The sequence below is a fragment of the Miniopterus schreibersii genome (assembly GCF_964146895.1).
Source record: "Miniopterus schreibersii genome assembly, chromosome: 20".
Classification (NCBI taxonomy): Eukaryota; Metazoa; Chordata; class Mammalia; order Chiroptera; family Miniopteridae; genus Miniopterus; species Miniopterus schreibersii.
This window is the reverse complement of record NC_138122.1, coordinates 4,610,052-4,625,604: the sequence shown is the minus strand read 5'-3', so window position 1 is coordinate 4,625,604 and position 15,553 is coordinate 4,610,052. Positions and strand designations below refer to the sequence as shown.

The 15,553-nt window shown below is 48.6% G+C and overlaps 1 protein-coding gene across 1 annotated transcript in view; it reads left to right on the top strand.

Moving 5' to 3' along the window:
- JAM3 (junctional adhesion molecule 3) overlaps positions 1-15,017 on the top strand; it is a 73,134-nt gene extending 58,117 nt beyond the window's left edge. The window contains exons 2-9 of the mRNA XM_081122537.1: positions 4,496-4,561; positions 5,101-5,214; positions 8,831-8,983; positions 9,437-9,639; positions 10,360-10,459; positions 11,901-12,030; positions 12,121-12,175; positions 12,560-15,017. Of these exons, the coding sequence (XP_080978663.1) occupies positions 4,496-4,561; positions 5,101-5,214; positions 8,831-8,983; positions 9,437-9,639; positions 10,360-10,459; positions 11,901-12,030; positions 12,121-12,175; positions 12,560-12,595 (857 nt within the window). The 3' untranslated portion in view covers positions 12,596-15,017. The remainder of the gene's footprint in view (positions 1-4,495; positions 4,562-5,100; positions 5,215-8,830; positions 8,984-9,436; positions 9,640-10,359; positions 10,460-11,900; positions 12,031-12,120; positions 12,176-12,559) is intronic.
- Positions 15,018-15,553: the final 536 nt, after the last annotated feature.

The window sequence follows — 15,553 nt, the reverse complement described above, 5'->3', positions numbered from 1 at the left end:
GAAAGCAAACCAGCCTTATTGCTGATATGGAGAAAGTGTTAGTGGCCTGGGTTGAAGATCAGACCAGCTACAACATTCCCTTAAGCCAAAGCCTAATCCAAAGCAAGGCTCTAATTTTCTTCAATTTTTTTAAAGGCTGCAAGAGGCCCTAACTTTCTTCAGTTTTGTGAAGACTGCAGAAGAAAAGTCTGAAGCTAGCCCAAGTTGGTTCATAAGATTTAAGGAAAGAAACCATAATATACCAATCTCCATAGTATAAAATGCAGTGTGAAGCAACAAGTGCTGATGTAGAAGCTGTAGCGAGCTACCCAGAAGATCCTGCTAAGTTAATGAATGAAGGTGGCTACACTAAAACCAGATTTTCAGTGTAGATGAAACAGCCTTGTATTGGAAGAACATGCCATCTAGGACCTTCATAGCCAGAGAGGAAAAGCCAGTGCCTGGCTTCAAGCTTTAAAGGACAGGCTGACTCTCCTTTCAGGGGCTAATGCAGCTGGTGACTTTATGTTGAAGCCAGCGGTCAGTTTCCATTTGAAAATCCTAGGGCCCTTAGAATTATGTTAAACCCACTCTGCCTGTGCTCTATAAATGGAACAACAAGGACTGGATGACAGAACATACGTTTGTAACATGCTTGTCTGAATATTTTAAGTCCACTGCTGAAATGTACTGCTCAGAAAAAAAAGAGCCCCTTCAAAATATTACTGTTCATTGGCAATGCACCTGGTCACTCAGAGCCCTGATAGAGATAGGCAGCAAGATTAATGTTGTTTTCATGCCTGCTAGTACAACATCCATTCTGCAGCCCAGGGATCAAGGAGTAATTTCGATTTTCAAGTCTTAGTATTTAAGAAATAGATTTCATAAGGCTATAGCTGCCATAGTCATCCCTCTGATGGATCTGGGCAAAGTAAATTGAATACCTTCTGGAAAGGATTCATGATCCTAGATGCCATTAAGGACATTCATGATTCATGGGAAGATGTCAAAATATCAGCATTATCAGGAGTTTGGAAGAAGTTAATCCCAACCCTTGTGAATGACTTTGAGGGATTCAAGCCTTCAGTGGAAGAAGTAACTGCAGATGTGGAAACAGCAAGAGAACTAGTTAGAAGTGGAGCCATGTGACTGAATTACTGCTATCTCGTGATAAAACTTCAGTGGGGGAGAATTTGCTTTTTTTTTTAATATATCTTTATTGATTTCAGAGAGAGGAAAGGAGAGGGAGAGAGAGAGACAGAAACATCAATGATGAGAGAGTCATCGATCAAGCCCACAACTGGGCATGTGCCCTGACCGGGAATTGAACCCTGATCGCCTGGATCCCAGGTCGATGCTCAACCGCTGAGCCATGCCCGGCCGGGCAGAATTTGCTTCTTATAGATGAGCAAACAGTGGTTTCTTGAGATGGAATCTGCTCTGATAGAGATGCAGTGAAGACTGTTGAAGTGACAGCGAAGTATTTAAAATAGCCATAAATGGAGTCGATGAAGCAGAAACAGAGTTTGAGAGGGTTGACTCCAGTTGTGAAAGAAGTTCTGTAGGAAAAATGCTATCAGACAGTGCCGCCGGCTATAGAGAAATCAGTTGTGAAAGGAAGAGTCAGTGCAGCAGACTTTGTTGTCCTATGTTAAGAAATTGCCACAGCCACCCCAGCCTTCAACAAGCCCCCCTCCCCATCGGTCAGCAGCCATCTGCACGAGGCAGGACCCTCCACCAGCAAAAAGGTTACAACTCGCTGAAGGCTGAGATGATGATAGGATTTGTTAGCAAAAAGTATTTATTAAAGTGTGTGTATTTCCTATATGTAATACTATCGCACACTTAATATTAAGACTACAGTATAGTGTAAACATGACTTTTCTATGCACTGGGACTCCCCAGCATTCCTGTGACTCACTTTATTGCAACATTGGCTTTATTGTGGTGGTCTGGGATGAACCTGCAATATCTCTGAGGTCTGCCTGTGTAGAATGTTTATAAATTTAAGAATTATTTAGGAAAAGAATGAGAATTCCAAGGAAGGACTCTCAGCTTGGGACTTACTGTACCAGGGGCCCAGCTGTTGTAAGTAATCACTTAGAACTTCACCTGCTTGTTGTCATTTATTCCTGAATCTTTTAGGGACATGTTGTCTGCTAGGATTGGCATGAGCAGCTGCCTGTGAAACTGACCTTGGGCAGGTGGGCAGGAAAGAGCTCAGGGCAGGCTTTCACTAAGCCAGGGGTGGGGAATGTCTGGCCCGCGGGCCATATACAGGCCTGAAAAATCATTTGGTCTGTCCCTGCCAAGGCAATCACAGGTGGAACTTGAAATTCAATAAATCTAGGAACTTTTTTCATAGCTAATTTTTAAGTTGATAATTTCGTGTGGCCCGCAAATTATGTTAAAAATATCCAAATGACTCTTGGTAGAAAAAAGGTTCCCCGCCCCTGCTAAGTGGTGTAGAGCATTCACCTCGGCTGCGGAGTAGAGGGATAAGAGATGATTATTTCCATTTCTGAGGCTGTGCCACCTTAGCTGCTTTTTAGTTGTAAGAAACAAATTCGCTTGGTTTGCCATGGAGATTTATTGTAAAGAAAACATCTTAGTTGGCCTTGATGGAAGCCCGATGTTGCAGACACTAGAGTGACTAGTGCATCTTTTTTTCCTCTAGTTCACATCACCAGCTCCTGCATTCCCGCCACTTCGATGAGTCAGCTTCATCGAAGCTGTTTATCCTCCAACTCTGTTTCTCTGGCGATCTCTAAACTCTCTAGTTCATTCATTTCTTTTAGCTTCATACTTAAAAGAAAGGGTCAGATTGGGTTGTCTAGTTCCTGTCCAGGTGGACAGTTCCCCTTCGGTGGCCTTTGGGTCATTTAAACCGCAGCTTCAGAGTCTCATCTGAAGTACAGGGATCATCCTGTGTGTGTCTGTGGTCACTCAGAGGGAACTGTGTGGCCCGGGAGGTGTTCAGAGCACCAGGCAGTGCTCTCCATCCACGCGTCCCTGGGAGCTCTCCGACTGAGGAGAACCTAGAAACTGCTCATAGCATGCGGCTTCTTGCCTCCCAAAGGCGTAGTTCATGGTCAGCCAGAGCAATAGTAGTATCTTACCTGAGGCTTGTTCTATAGCCTTTTGGAGAAGTGAGTGTTTTAGAAACTAATAGCAACTCAGGTTCATTATACTTCTGATTTTTATCCCTTTTATTTGATTTTTCAAGGCTTTTGCTTTAATTATTGAAATCTTACTAAATGAGAAAGGATCAGAATGTATATTGGGATGTCTGCATGTAGCTAATCCATTAAATGAATCCAAAAAAAGAAAAGTGGATCATTGTGACCTGCATTCCACCTAACGTAAGAGGAGTTAGAAAGCACTTGAGAGTAGAAGTCTTTCTGTACATTTTCTTTAAAAAAAAAATGTTTTTATTGATTTCAGAGAGAGGAAGGGAGAGAGAGAAAAACATCAATGATGAATCATCGACCTCCTGCATGCCCCCTACTGGGAATCAAGCCCACAACCTGGGCATGTGCACTGACCGGCAATTGAACCGTGAACTCCACGTTCATGGGTCAACGGTCAGCTGCTGAGCCACACCGGCCAGGCTCTGTACATTTTCTGTATCTGACATAGTCAGTTAAGATCCACAGACCTTTCTAAGGGGTTTAAGTATGAAGGTTTTTTTGGGGGGTTGGCACATTTTCCTAGGGGCCAAGGAGCTGAAGAATGACACTTTGTAGGTGATCAATGTACCTACTTGATCTTCTCTCCAAAAAATTCAATAAAGACATTTTGAGATCATGAAAAATGGGTTCTGTTTGTTGAGACACAGAAAGTCACATGCGAGTTTTGAAAGGGATCACCATGCAAATAGCACATCTTGATTTCATCAACAGCTTCCCTTAGCTTCACTGTAGGAAAACTATCCTGTTATTATATTTCCTACTTTACTAAGGCTGTTGGAAACTTCTACATGGATCGGAATCCTGGGTTAGATACTAACTTGCTGGGATGTGGTCTCTCAGTTGATAACTGTGAGCAGAGGTGTTGACAACACTGAGGGTAAAGAGTTTGGACGGTATCGGATGGCCATGAGCACCTTTGTGGGATCTGAAGCTTGGAGGAGAGGAGAGAGGAGGCTGGAGGGACAGTGACAAGGAGGTGACCCGCCTGGTCTGGATGGTAGATGTCGAAAGGATTAACAGTGGTTCTAAGCAAGAAGGAAATTTTTAGGGGAAAGTCTTTAAAGCTCTAGAGGGCTGAGAAGGGTAGTGAATTCTCAGAGCTCTCCTCTTTCCCTTGGCTTCTTCCAGTGAAGGTCAGACTGGGAGAGAAAGCAGTCAGCTTGCTGTACCATCTGAGCGTCTTTGTGGTGGATGTAATCTTTTCCATCCTGTCTGCTTAGTGATTGTAGCCTCTATGGGAGGGAAAAATCTGACCTCAGTCCCAGGGTTCTTTGCTGTTTTAGAGCCACATTGTCTCTAATTTTACCTTTTTTTTCCCCCTTCAGGCTGCTTGGTAGGGGCTGTGAATCTCAAATCCAGCAACAGAACCCCAGTGGCACAGGAGTTTGAAAGTAAGTACAGCAAGACTATGCGTTAGGGGAATGGGCACCACCTAGTGGACATCCTGTGGTCTTGCAGCCAGCTCAGGACAGACATGCCTATATGTGGAGCGCCAGAGAGTTCTGCCGCGCGCGTGCGTGTGTGTGTGTGTGTGTGTGTGTGTGTGTGTGTGTGTGTGTGTGTGTGTGGTGTGTGTGCGCGCGCGCGCGTGTGTGTGTGTTTAGCAGGCCGTAGGTAGTGCTGCAGGCTTGAGTGCAGGCTTGAGCATGGCTCAAGTGGGCCTGTCCTGGCACTGTGCTTACACGACAGACATTTCTGTGTACAAGTGGAGTATTAAGGGGAACGTACTCTTTAGTAAAGGTTCTTGCTAACCATCTTTATCTGTTTTCTGGCTGAAATTAATCTTTTCTTAAAAGCTCTTGGAGCCTGGAGATAGTAGGTTTTTAATTGGCACGAAAGGCCTTACCTAGAGCTAGCGGGCCCGGCAGGTGTACAGAGACCTAAGCTGTTCCACTTTCACAGAGTCGTCTTTTTTTCCTTTGCTCTTTAGGTGTGGAGCTGTCTTGCATCATTACAGATTCCCAGACGAATGACCCCAGGATTGAATGGAAGAAAATTAAAGATGCTCAAACCACATACGTGTATTTTGACAACAAAGTACAGGGTACGATCCCACTGTCCTCTCCTTTGTTCACCAGGCCAGGCGTGCACTTGTGGCCAGACTTTCTTTCCTCTGACTGGTCCTGCATCTTAGCCAGGATTCATTTTTTTGTTTTGTTTTGCTTTACTTATGGGAATTGCAAACATGTAAAGGTAATAGGCATAGCATATTGAGCCTCCCTAACCCTGTCACCCAGTGTCAGCAAATACAATTCATTAGTTAGGACTCCAGTCTCTCTGCAAAATACCTTTATGAAGCAGCAGAGCGAACCCTTTCGTAGGCCATCTTGTTATCATTTGACATTAGTAATGTACATTAAGCGAGTTAATCAGAAGGATCACAGGGCACAGCAAGGAGACAGCAGTATTTGATGAGCATCTACTGTGCAAGCAGACCACGCGGAGAAGGCCCACGCTAGACCCGCTGGCAGGGTGCAGTCCTGTGTTCGAGCAGAGATGAGCACAGGGTGCTCGGGTGCGTGACATAGGGGCAGGGCAGGGCAGGTCATGCAAGGCTGGCAGAAGCAACTCCAGGCAGAGATGTAAAGAAGGGCTAGCGAGCCAGGCAAGGTTGTGAGGCTTGGGGCAAAGGAACGTGTTGGGCAGGAAAGAAGGCTGTGTATCGGATGTAGAAGCGAATGGCAGCTTGGCTTGTTGGCGACACTGCAGGGGCTTAGAGAGTGGGGGGGGACACGCAGGTGAAGCTGATGAGGTGTGCAAGGGCCAGAGGAAGCAGCGATGTAATCAGTGGGCCGCTGCAAGGTGTGCGAGGGAAGGGGCATGGTTACATTATGTCTCTAGAACAGGGCTGGGCAGTCCTGCGAGGACTGGGAACATGCATTATATACGGCCCGCGAGGCATCCGCAGTTCCAGCCATCGCATTATGAGGGAGTTAATTAAATGTTTGACCAAATGTAGCAGGCTGATTTTTAAGTTGATAATTTTGTGTGGCCCGTGAATGTTGTTATAAATATCCAAATGGCCCTTGGCAGAGAAAAGGTTCCCTACCCCTGCCCTGTCGTGACTGAACTGGCTGCTTTATAGAGAAGAGATTGGAGAGAGGCAAGTGTGGAGCAGGGTACCAATTCAGAGGTCTTTTGTAGAATCCAGGAGGGAGCTGCTGGTGGCCTGAGCTGAGTCCAGGCAGTGTAGAGAGACTGAAGGGAGGAATTGCTAGGAGTTAGTGATGAGGGAGGAGAGGAAGGAATCACACACAACATGAAGTGGCCAGGACCTTCGGTCCGACAGGAGGGAGGCAGTAAACAGAGGTGCAGAGGCAGGCCAGTTGTACGTGGGTGGCTGCAGCTCTCAGAGAGGCCGATAGTGGGGTTTCAGACGGGAAGGAGATTTCCTGAAACACCCTGACCTGCATGCAGTCTTTCTGTTCTGGCTCCTCAGTGCCATCCTGGGTTACAGACTCTTGCTTTTGAAGAGAAGATGTTATTCTCAGAAAACAAATCCGTTCTCTCTGGCAGCTCAGCTGCTCCTGATGAGTCCCGGACATGCAGCTCTGATCATCAGAGAACCCAATGGGAATTGTTTTAAAAAACGTCCTGTTTCTGGGAATTAAACACCTTTCTCTCAGCCTGCAGGATGGGAGTGTGTTTCTCACACACCGTGTGAGGGCTGGAGGAAAACTTGAATCTGCTTGGTCTTTTCCTTGCCTCAACTCAGGCCTGCACCAAAACATCCTTACAGGGTTTTACTTACCACGCTCTTACATGGTATAAATCTCAGCCCCTGCCAGTGACCCCTGGATAACACACCTTCCATCTAGAAAATGCCTTTGGAAATGTTTGTCCTGTCATAAGAGTTTGCTGTTTTATATTATGGTGAATTCTTCTTTTCACTAAATAGCAGGTTTGGTAATAATTAGTTTCTACTTTTTTGTGTCATTTTTTTTTCTAACTCTCTTTTGTGTCATTCTTCAGGTTCTTGATGCTTCTTTGAAAGAGTTACTGTGGTCTTTTTATGCTTTAAAAAATTTTAAACCTGAGATATTCATATAGTATAAAGCTCACTTTTTAAGGCATATACCTCAGTGGTGGTTAATAGTTTAGCAAAGATGTGTACCATCATTACTCCCAGATTCCAGAGTATTTTCACTGGCCCTAAAAGAAGCCCTGCACCCCTTAGCAGTGACTCCCCATCTCCTCTACCCACCTCCTGGCCACCACCAACCTGCCTTCTCTGTGGAGTTGCCTGTTCTGGACGCTTCATATATGTGGATCATACACTACGTGGCCCTTTGTGACTGACTTCTTTACCCAGTGTGGTGTTTTTAAGGCTAGTCCATGCTGTGGCCTGTTCAGAACTTCCTCTTATAAAATATGGGTCAGTAATATTTCGTCGTAGATGGGCCACATCTTTAAACCCATCCATCAGCATCAGTGGATGCATATTGGAGTTATTTTCCTTTTCGGCTGCTGTCAGCAAAGCTGCTACGTACATTCATGTACAGGATTTTGTATGGACTTAAGTTTTCATTTCTTGGGGATAAATGACCAAGAGTACAATTGCTAGGTCATATGGTAGTTGCATGTATAGTTTTTTTAAAGAAACTGCCAAACTGTTTTCCAAAGTGGCTGTACCATTTTATTTCCTTCAGCAGTTTACCTCCCCACATCCTCACCAACACTTGTGATTGTCCGTCTTTTTGATCCTAGTCAGCCCGGTGGGTGTGAAGTGGTCTCTCACCATGGTTTTGATTTACATTTCCCTAATGACTAAAGATGCTGAGTGTCTTTTCATGTTCTTATTGGCCGTTTGGAGGCCTGAAAATGTCTCTTCAAATCCCTTGTTCATTTTAACCAGGTTATTTGTGTATTTATTGTTGAGTTGCATGTTCTTTGTGCACAGGCACTGCGTCTCACAGCACTCCACAGATGTTGCATGTTTACAAATTAAAGGCAAGACCCCCCAACAAAAAGATTGCAACTTGCTTTTTTGTGTTACTCCACTACGGTGGTTTACAAGGTGCACCTGTACTCTGGACACTAGTCTTCTGTCAGGTACACAATTTGCAAATATTTTCTCCCATTCAGTAGATTGTGTTTTCACTGGCTTTGAAGCACAGGTCTTTAATTTTTTATGAAAGTCCAGTGGAGGTGACTGTAACTGTGTGTGTGCTTGCTCTTTTGGTATCATGTCTGAGACGTCATTGCCTGGCCCAAGGCCATGGCGTCTTAGGTCTGTGTTGTTTTCCTGAGAGTTTCATAGTTTTAGCTCTTCAGTAAGGTCTCTGATGTATATGGTGTGAGGTAGATTCCAGCTTCATTCTTTGCATGTGAGTTTCCAGTGGTCCCACACTATTTGTGGAATGCTGGGTTTCTTTAATGTTGTTTAATTTTTTTCTGTTTCAGTTGGGAATCCTGCTGAAAATGGTGAGAAGGAAATAAGGTCCATGCTTTAAAGACAGACGCATATAACAAGTCCCCTTACACCAGGGGCTGTGTTGGTGCTCGGTGTCCTCAGCACTCACCTTTGTCGTAGAGGAACAGAAAGGGAGCTGGTCTGCCGTCTTCTCACTGAGGTGTCCAGTGCTGGCCCCAGAAACCGCCTTCGAGCAGTAGAGATACCTTGAGAGAGTCTCTTAGTGCCTGTGTCTTCTTTTCTACAGGGGACTTGGCAGGCCGTGCGGAACTGTTGGGGCAAACCTCTCTAAAGATCTGGAATGTGACCCGGAAGGACTCCGCTCTTTATCGCTGTGAGGTGGTGGCTCGAAACGACCGCAAAGAAATGGACGAGATTGTCATTGAGTTAATTGTGCAAGGTAGGGACTTGTGAAGCTAAGATATGCTCCCCTCTCAGCCTCATGAATCTGTATATTGGGGGGGGAGAGATCAACTCTTACTTTCCCTCTGTAGCTACATCCCTGAGGCGTCACATGACTTGGGGAGGGGTGGGGAACTGAGACCAGAGACTGCACGAGTTGGGGGGAAGGTGAGAAGGGAAGTGGAGCTTCTGCCACTTCCCTCCACCAGCTGTGGGAGGTGCTCCTCGGAGGTGGAGGCCTTGGGAACATGCTGTGGGATTGTACTGGGGGCAGGGAGCCACAGGGCAGATTTCTGGAGGCAGGTCACAGTCTGCAGGCGTGACCGTGGACGGCAGTGTGCGGAGGCCCTTGGTGGGCTTTCTTGTTTGGGGAGCGGCTTTACTGTGGGATCAGTAAGGAGACTGTAGCTGCGCTGCTGGTTTCAAGCGCCAGCCTGTGTTTCTCCTGCAGTGAAGCCAGTACCTCCAGTGTGCAGAGTGCCAAAGGCTGTGCCTGTGGGCAAGGCGGCCACGCTGCGCTGCCAGGAGGAGGAGGGCTTCCCCCGCTCCCGATACAGCTGGTACCGCAATGACGCGCCCCTGCCCAGGGACTCCAGGGCCAACCCCCGGTTCCAGAACTCTTCCTTCCTCGTGAACCCGGAGACGGGCACTCTGGTAAGACCTCTGAGAGTGAGGATGGAGGCGGCTTTGCTGGGGCACAGAAACCTGTGTGCAGAGAGCAGTTAGGGAGAGAACGAACCTCCACAGTGGGAGCTGACCGCCCGGGAGACTCGGGAAAGGTGTGGTTTGAATCAGCACCCGTAGACTCATGAGACGGTCAGAGAAGTTTGGTCACGGGCTGCGTATTTGATATTAAAATTGTTGATTGCTTTAGGCATGATAATAGTATTGTAGTTATGATAAAAAACCTGTATCTCCTAGGGAAGCAAATGAAGTATTTGCGGGTAAGTGTTGGTGGGGAGGTGAGTGCGGGCGGCTGTGCACAGCGAGAGCCCGCCCCCGGCGGGTCGTCCAGCTCCTGCTGCACCTCGGGGTCCTGGTGGCGGCCGGCAGAGACGGAGCATGGCCGCAGGCTGCCAGGGCCCTCTGTGTCTGGTCTGCCCCGTTTCCTGAGTGAAAGTCAAGCTCAGCATTTTATCCTGGGCGTTGCTAGGGAATCCGCTGCCCTTCCGGGGAGCTCTTAGGTGAGAGTCAGGAGAGGACGCCAGGAAAGAGCCTAGACGGTGACGTGAAGCCCAAGGGGAACCGGGAGCGATGAGCGGACACTTGTCCCTGTTCAGGACAGCGTGTTGGCAGGGGGGCAGCCTCTACTCCCGCAGCCTCTTGGGGGTCTCCCTGCTGATTGGCCTTGTTTCCTTGTCATCCCTGAGCCAGGTTTTCAACTCCGTTCACAAGGGAGACTCCGGGCGGTATCACTGCATCGCGTCCAATGACGCGGGCTCGGCCAAGTGTGCGGCGCAGGAGATGGAAGTCTGTGAGTTTCTTTCTGAAAAGATTTCCTCTGAAGGCTGGCAGGTGACAAATGTTTTAAATTTGGTGTCAGACCATCAGTGTAGACACTGTCCTGCTTTCTCCTGTAGACAGATGACTAGATCCGCCAAGACCCACTTGGGTGCAGAGGCAGGACGAGCAAGCTGGGTAACAGTTGCGTGACCAGGCAGTCCCTGCACTGTGCTCACCTCCTCAGACACTTTCCAGAGCTTGGTGTTGGAAATGGCCAGTTACGGCACTTTCAGCTGAGTGTAATAAGCTCCATTCCTTTGTAATTGATGAAAATATAAGGTGGTGTAGTCCTCAGGAACCCCCCCGCCCCCCCGTAACCAGGTGGCAGAAAGCTGCAGTGCAGTTCAGCCCCGGAATTACCCGGCTGGGTGGTGATGCCGCCTCTTCGGTGCTGGCTCTAAAGGGGAGGTGCAGAGCCGGGATGGGGGTAGGTGGGCCTGTCAGAAGCTTGCAGGGAACTCTGAGCCCCTCCCGCCTCCCTCCTGCAGCCACCCCCAGAGCAGTGTTTCCAAACTTGCCTGATCCTGAGAATCATTTGGGACCACGGTTTCTGTTCAGACTCCAGGGCCCTGCCCCACACGTGGACGGTCTTGAGGTCGGGAAATGCTGCGTGTAAAACAGCATTCCAGGTGGTTCTGCTCGGCTGTCAGTTTGGGAAGCTTCGCTCCAGGGCAGGAGGAAGACTCCGGGGCTCTGCTCCAGACCTGCTGAATCTCTAGGGATGGAGCTTGGGAACTGAGATTTTAAAAGTTTCATGTTGGATTTTAAATGTGCACTCATAGTGAGAATCACTACAGCAGGGCCAGGGGGAGTTTTCCGCTTCCTCTTGTCGCCATATCCTCTGCACCTTTCCACTGTGTTCCGTTTGCACAAAGGAAACAGTCCTTGGTGGCCACACGCTGCGCGTGACTGGGCTCCTTTGCCCGCCATCTGGAACTGAGAAAAGGGTCGGGGTTTCCGCGAAGGGGTCTTATTGACACGAGGCCAGGCATCCCATGGAGTGAGACTCATATTCTGCCTCATGCTTTTTACTGCTTGAAACGAGCTCTCTTCCCCCAAATAATCCACAGCACGGGGAAGCCCTGAAAACTAGGGATTTTTCTTCCTTCAGACTCGCGGCTCCTAGTTACGCCTTTATAGCATATCTTCCCCCTTTAGCAGTATTTTCAGGGATTCAGTGGGGGGACTTTAAGCCTTTGATAAATGCCAGGCCCCTTTTAATACAGTACTAAGTATGGCAGCATTTGAGCCATGGCGGGCTCAGCACTTTCACAGGTGAGAACAGGGATCACCGTGTCCTGTGTGTGCTCGGAAGTTTCTGCATGTTCTCCTGGCTGGGGCAGCCGAGGGGCAGGGAGGAGGCCCAGGGCTCAGGTGTTTTGTGTGAACAGATCATGTGTCCTCTCCTCCAGACGACCTGAACGTGGGCGGGATCATCGGCGGGGTGCTGGTTGTCCTCGCCGTGCTGACCCTGATAACAGTGGGCATCTGCTGTGCGTACAGACGCGGCTACTTCGTCAACAACAAGCAGAATGCGGAAAGGTGAGCCTGCCTCTTGTGAAAAAAATAAAGCGCATGTTGGCATTAATATGATAACCAGCAATCCCTGCACTGCTCTCTTCTCTGTTTCAGCTACAAGAGTCCAGGGAGGCCCGACGGAGTCAACTACATCAGGACAGGCGAGGAGGTAGGAGTGAGGGAGCAGAACAGGGGTCCTTTCGGGAGCCCAGGAGTCGAGGGGTTCCCAGCAGGGGGAGTGACATTCCTTCTTGGAAACCCAGTGGGCAGGTCCCATAGGAAAAAACATCTCCAAGTCCCATTCCAGAGGCTGAGCTCTCCAGCCCCACATGGTAATGTGCGTACATGCTAAGGCCACGGCTGCCGGCTTTCGATGGTGCTGCTTGCTCACTCAGAGCACTCAGTTTGCTTTGCTTTGCCAGTTTCTTCATCAGGGAAATGGTGCATTCGGCTCGACCACCACTTTCCGTTTCCCACCAGTTGTTTTCCTTGTGATGCCAACCCCCTCGATGGGCAGAGGGTGGTCGTATCTAACTCTGTGTTGGCCTTGCAGGGCGACTTCAGACACAAGTCGTCGTTTGTGATCTGAGACGGGCCAGTGTGGCTGAGAGCACATGCAATACCTCTACTAGAACCTCCTCTAGAGAGCAGCTCGGAGGAAGTGCACTTGGACAGCTACACACCCGTGCAAAAGCTTTTCGTTTTGCCAAAGTTGACCGCTACTCCTTCCCTACCTTTTAACAAGCCACATGAATAAAAGGATTTTCCTCAAGATGGGCTCAGTCATCACAAGGAAAAGAACTGAGTGAGTTCACTGAGGCTGCCTCCAGCCAAGAGGGAGGGGGACTGAGGCTCTTGCTCATGGACTCTGCTGGGTGCCGGGGCCTGAGAAACCAGGGCGCACATGCGAGGGTGACGCGGGAGCAGAAACCCAGCATGAAGCCTGCAGCTGCAGTTCAAGTCTGTGCGTCCAGACAGAGGCTTTTCTCCAGTGACCCCGTCTCAGTGGCCTGGGCTGCCCTGCACCGCTCTTCTGAAAGGCATGTCCATCGGTGTGGTCGTGTCCGCCTGGGAGAACCCTTTTGGACCAGCATTTATAAAACCACCCCCATCAGAAGGTAAACTGCCTGCTGGCAGAGGGGCCTGCTTAGCTGTGGGAGCCCTGCTTGTCCACAGAGGGCTTCGGAAAGGAAAACCTCCCTCAGCCTAAATGTGAAATGGTACTAAATAACATCTGCTTTTCTATGGGAGTTTATTTTGTAGAATTTGACATTCTAAATTTTTGCTAAACATGTATTTTGGTTATGGAAAAGAAAATTTCTATTTAAACTGTAAATATGTTGTCATACAATGTTGAATAACCTATTTTTTTTAAAAAAAAGTTCAACTCACAGTAGGAGTTCCAAGCTACTCGTGTTACACTGAACAATGTCAATATCAAGAGTATCTTAACCCAGGGCGTCCGCAGGCAGCTGCTGGGACAGTCCTCGCCACAAGGGCTTCAGCGTTTTCCACAGAGAACTCACGCCATCAGTACAGCAGACCTCTGTTGCTTAGGGAACCTTCAGAAATTCCAGTTAAGTAATGTCAGAGTCTGCCTGTCACCTCTCCAAAGAAACACAAGGAGCTCTTAGGTTAGCTGTGAATGGCCTCTTCCGTAGATTACTAACTGCCTGTGGCCAAGGACCACCCAGAAGCTGTCAGACGTACACGTGCCAACCATGTCCGTCAGCTCCTGGGGCATTGGCTAACCCTGAGGCTGGCCTGCCCACCTCCACGATGCCCGCACTGTGGCCCTGGCTGCCAACTGCTTCAGGGTGGTGTTCATGTGCCACAGGCACTTGGCTCAACCCTGGTCAGTTCTGAGGGGTCCCTTCAGGAAGGTGGCCTGCTTCCTGGGGCTTCCCCGCCACTGGGTTCCTGAGCCACAGCCCTTGCTGGTGTGGATGGCTCAAGAAACAAGCTACTGCTATTTGGTTTTCAGATTTATTTAACTTATTTGTGTGTTCATAACACTGTCCAGGGCCAAAGGCAGTTTTGAATCAAGTCTGTCAACTGTATTTTTAAAGAGAATGAATTCCGCTCTTCCTCTCTGCCATGAAGTCGGCACAGACACGCGGGCTCTGCTCACTTGGCAGCAGAGCTGGGCCCCCGCCCTGCAGCCGGCCAAAGCCGATGGAGAGGAGTCACGCGCCTGAATCAAAGGCCGCGTCCTGATTCTGATTTTAAAGTTTCCATGTATCCCAGACACTGCCACATTGTGGTGACAGTAGAAACAGTCAAAGGCTTCCTGCTTTTGGAGCAGGGCTGCCTCAGGGAACTGCTGTTCCCGTGACCTGAACAAGGACCTGCGCAGAGGAAGCCCGGGTTCCTTTGTGTGCTCAGAGGGGAGGGTTCATATAGAACAGTCACCTTGGGATTAACTTAAAGTGTCTTAATTTTTTATACTTTGAGGGTTTTTTTAAGTGAAGATCTGAGACTTATGTTGACTTTTCTGTTACGTGAAATGCTTGCCCGGGGTGGCTGGCAGCAGCTGGCAGCTCTTCATACTTGCCTAATGGTGCCTCTCTTCTTTTGCATCTGTGTCTTGAGTGTAGCATTAGGACTGTCCCTTCATCTTCGCCTCTTGGTAGAAAGGGATGGCTTCCCCTTTCTCTAATTCTTGGGGATCAGCACTCTGGCCTTGATCTTGGTTGTCGCAACTAAAGGGCAGCCTTATTACCTCCTCTTATGCCCTAAAACCTACCCTGGTGCCATGTGAACTGGGTTACGGGAGAGAGAAATGAAGTGTGGAGCCTGGGAAGCAGTTGCCTGTTACTGTAAAAATGTAGACAGGAAAGAAACTTCACATTTTCAAGTGCAAATGTGACTGAGGGCTTGAGACCAGTGTACAGGCTGTGTGGCCTTGGGTGTGGCTGTTGCTGTGCACAGGTGTGGCAGACGTGTACTAACACCCCCCCCAAATCACTATTTGTTAAACCTAGTTTATAAAGACTTTTAAAAAAAACCCACTTCGCCTCATTAGTTCTCATTTCCTCTCACGTTGGGTTTACCCTTCCTTCCAGCGTTTTGCTCAGATGAGCACTGAGAGGCTGCCAGCTAATGGAGTGTTCCCTCAGGAGCGGCTCTGGCTCCCACTCTGATGACGTATCTGCACGTCACGGTCCCCATTCGGAGAGTTGTGGGGTGGGCCACAAGGACATTCTGCCCCTCAAACCCAACTACCACGCTCGTATGAGAAACACTGTCCCAGTAACCCTGTGCTTTTGCATCTGTAGTACTGGGATTAAAAAGTGAACCAACTGAATTTCTGGTCATTCTTGGTGAAAACAGACATGTGTGTTTTAAGGTTACCTGGCGGTGCCAAAAGAAGAGGCTAAAGCCACCCCCTTGTGGGAGAGTCCTCAGCAGACCAGTGACACAGATCAGCGTTAGCGCCACTCAGGGAAAGGGACACGGCCCAGTTTTTCATCAGCAGGACTATATTTATACACTCAGGGACATCTGCTGCCAGGAGGCAGACAGCGTCTGTCTGGGGACATAGGGG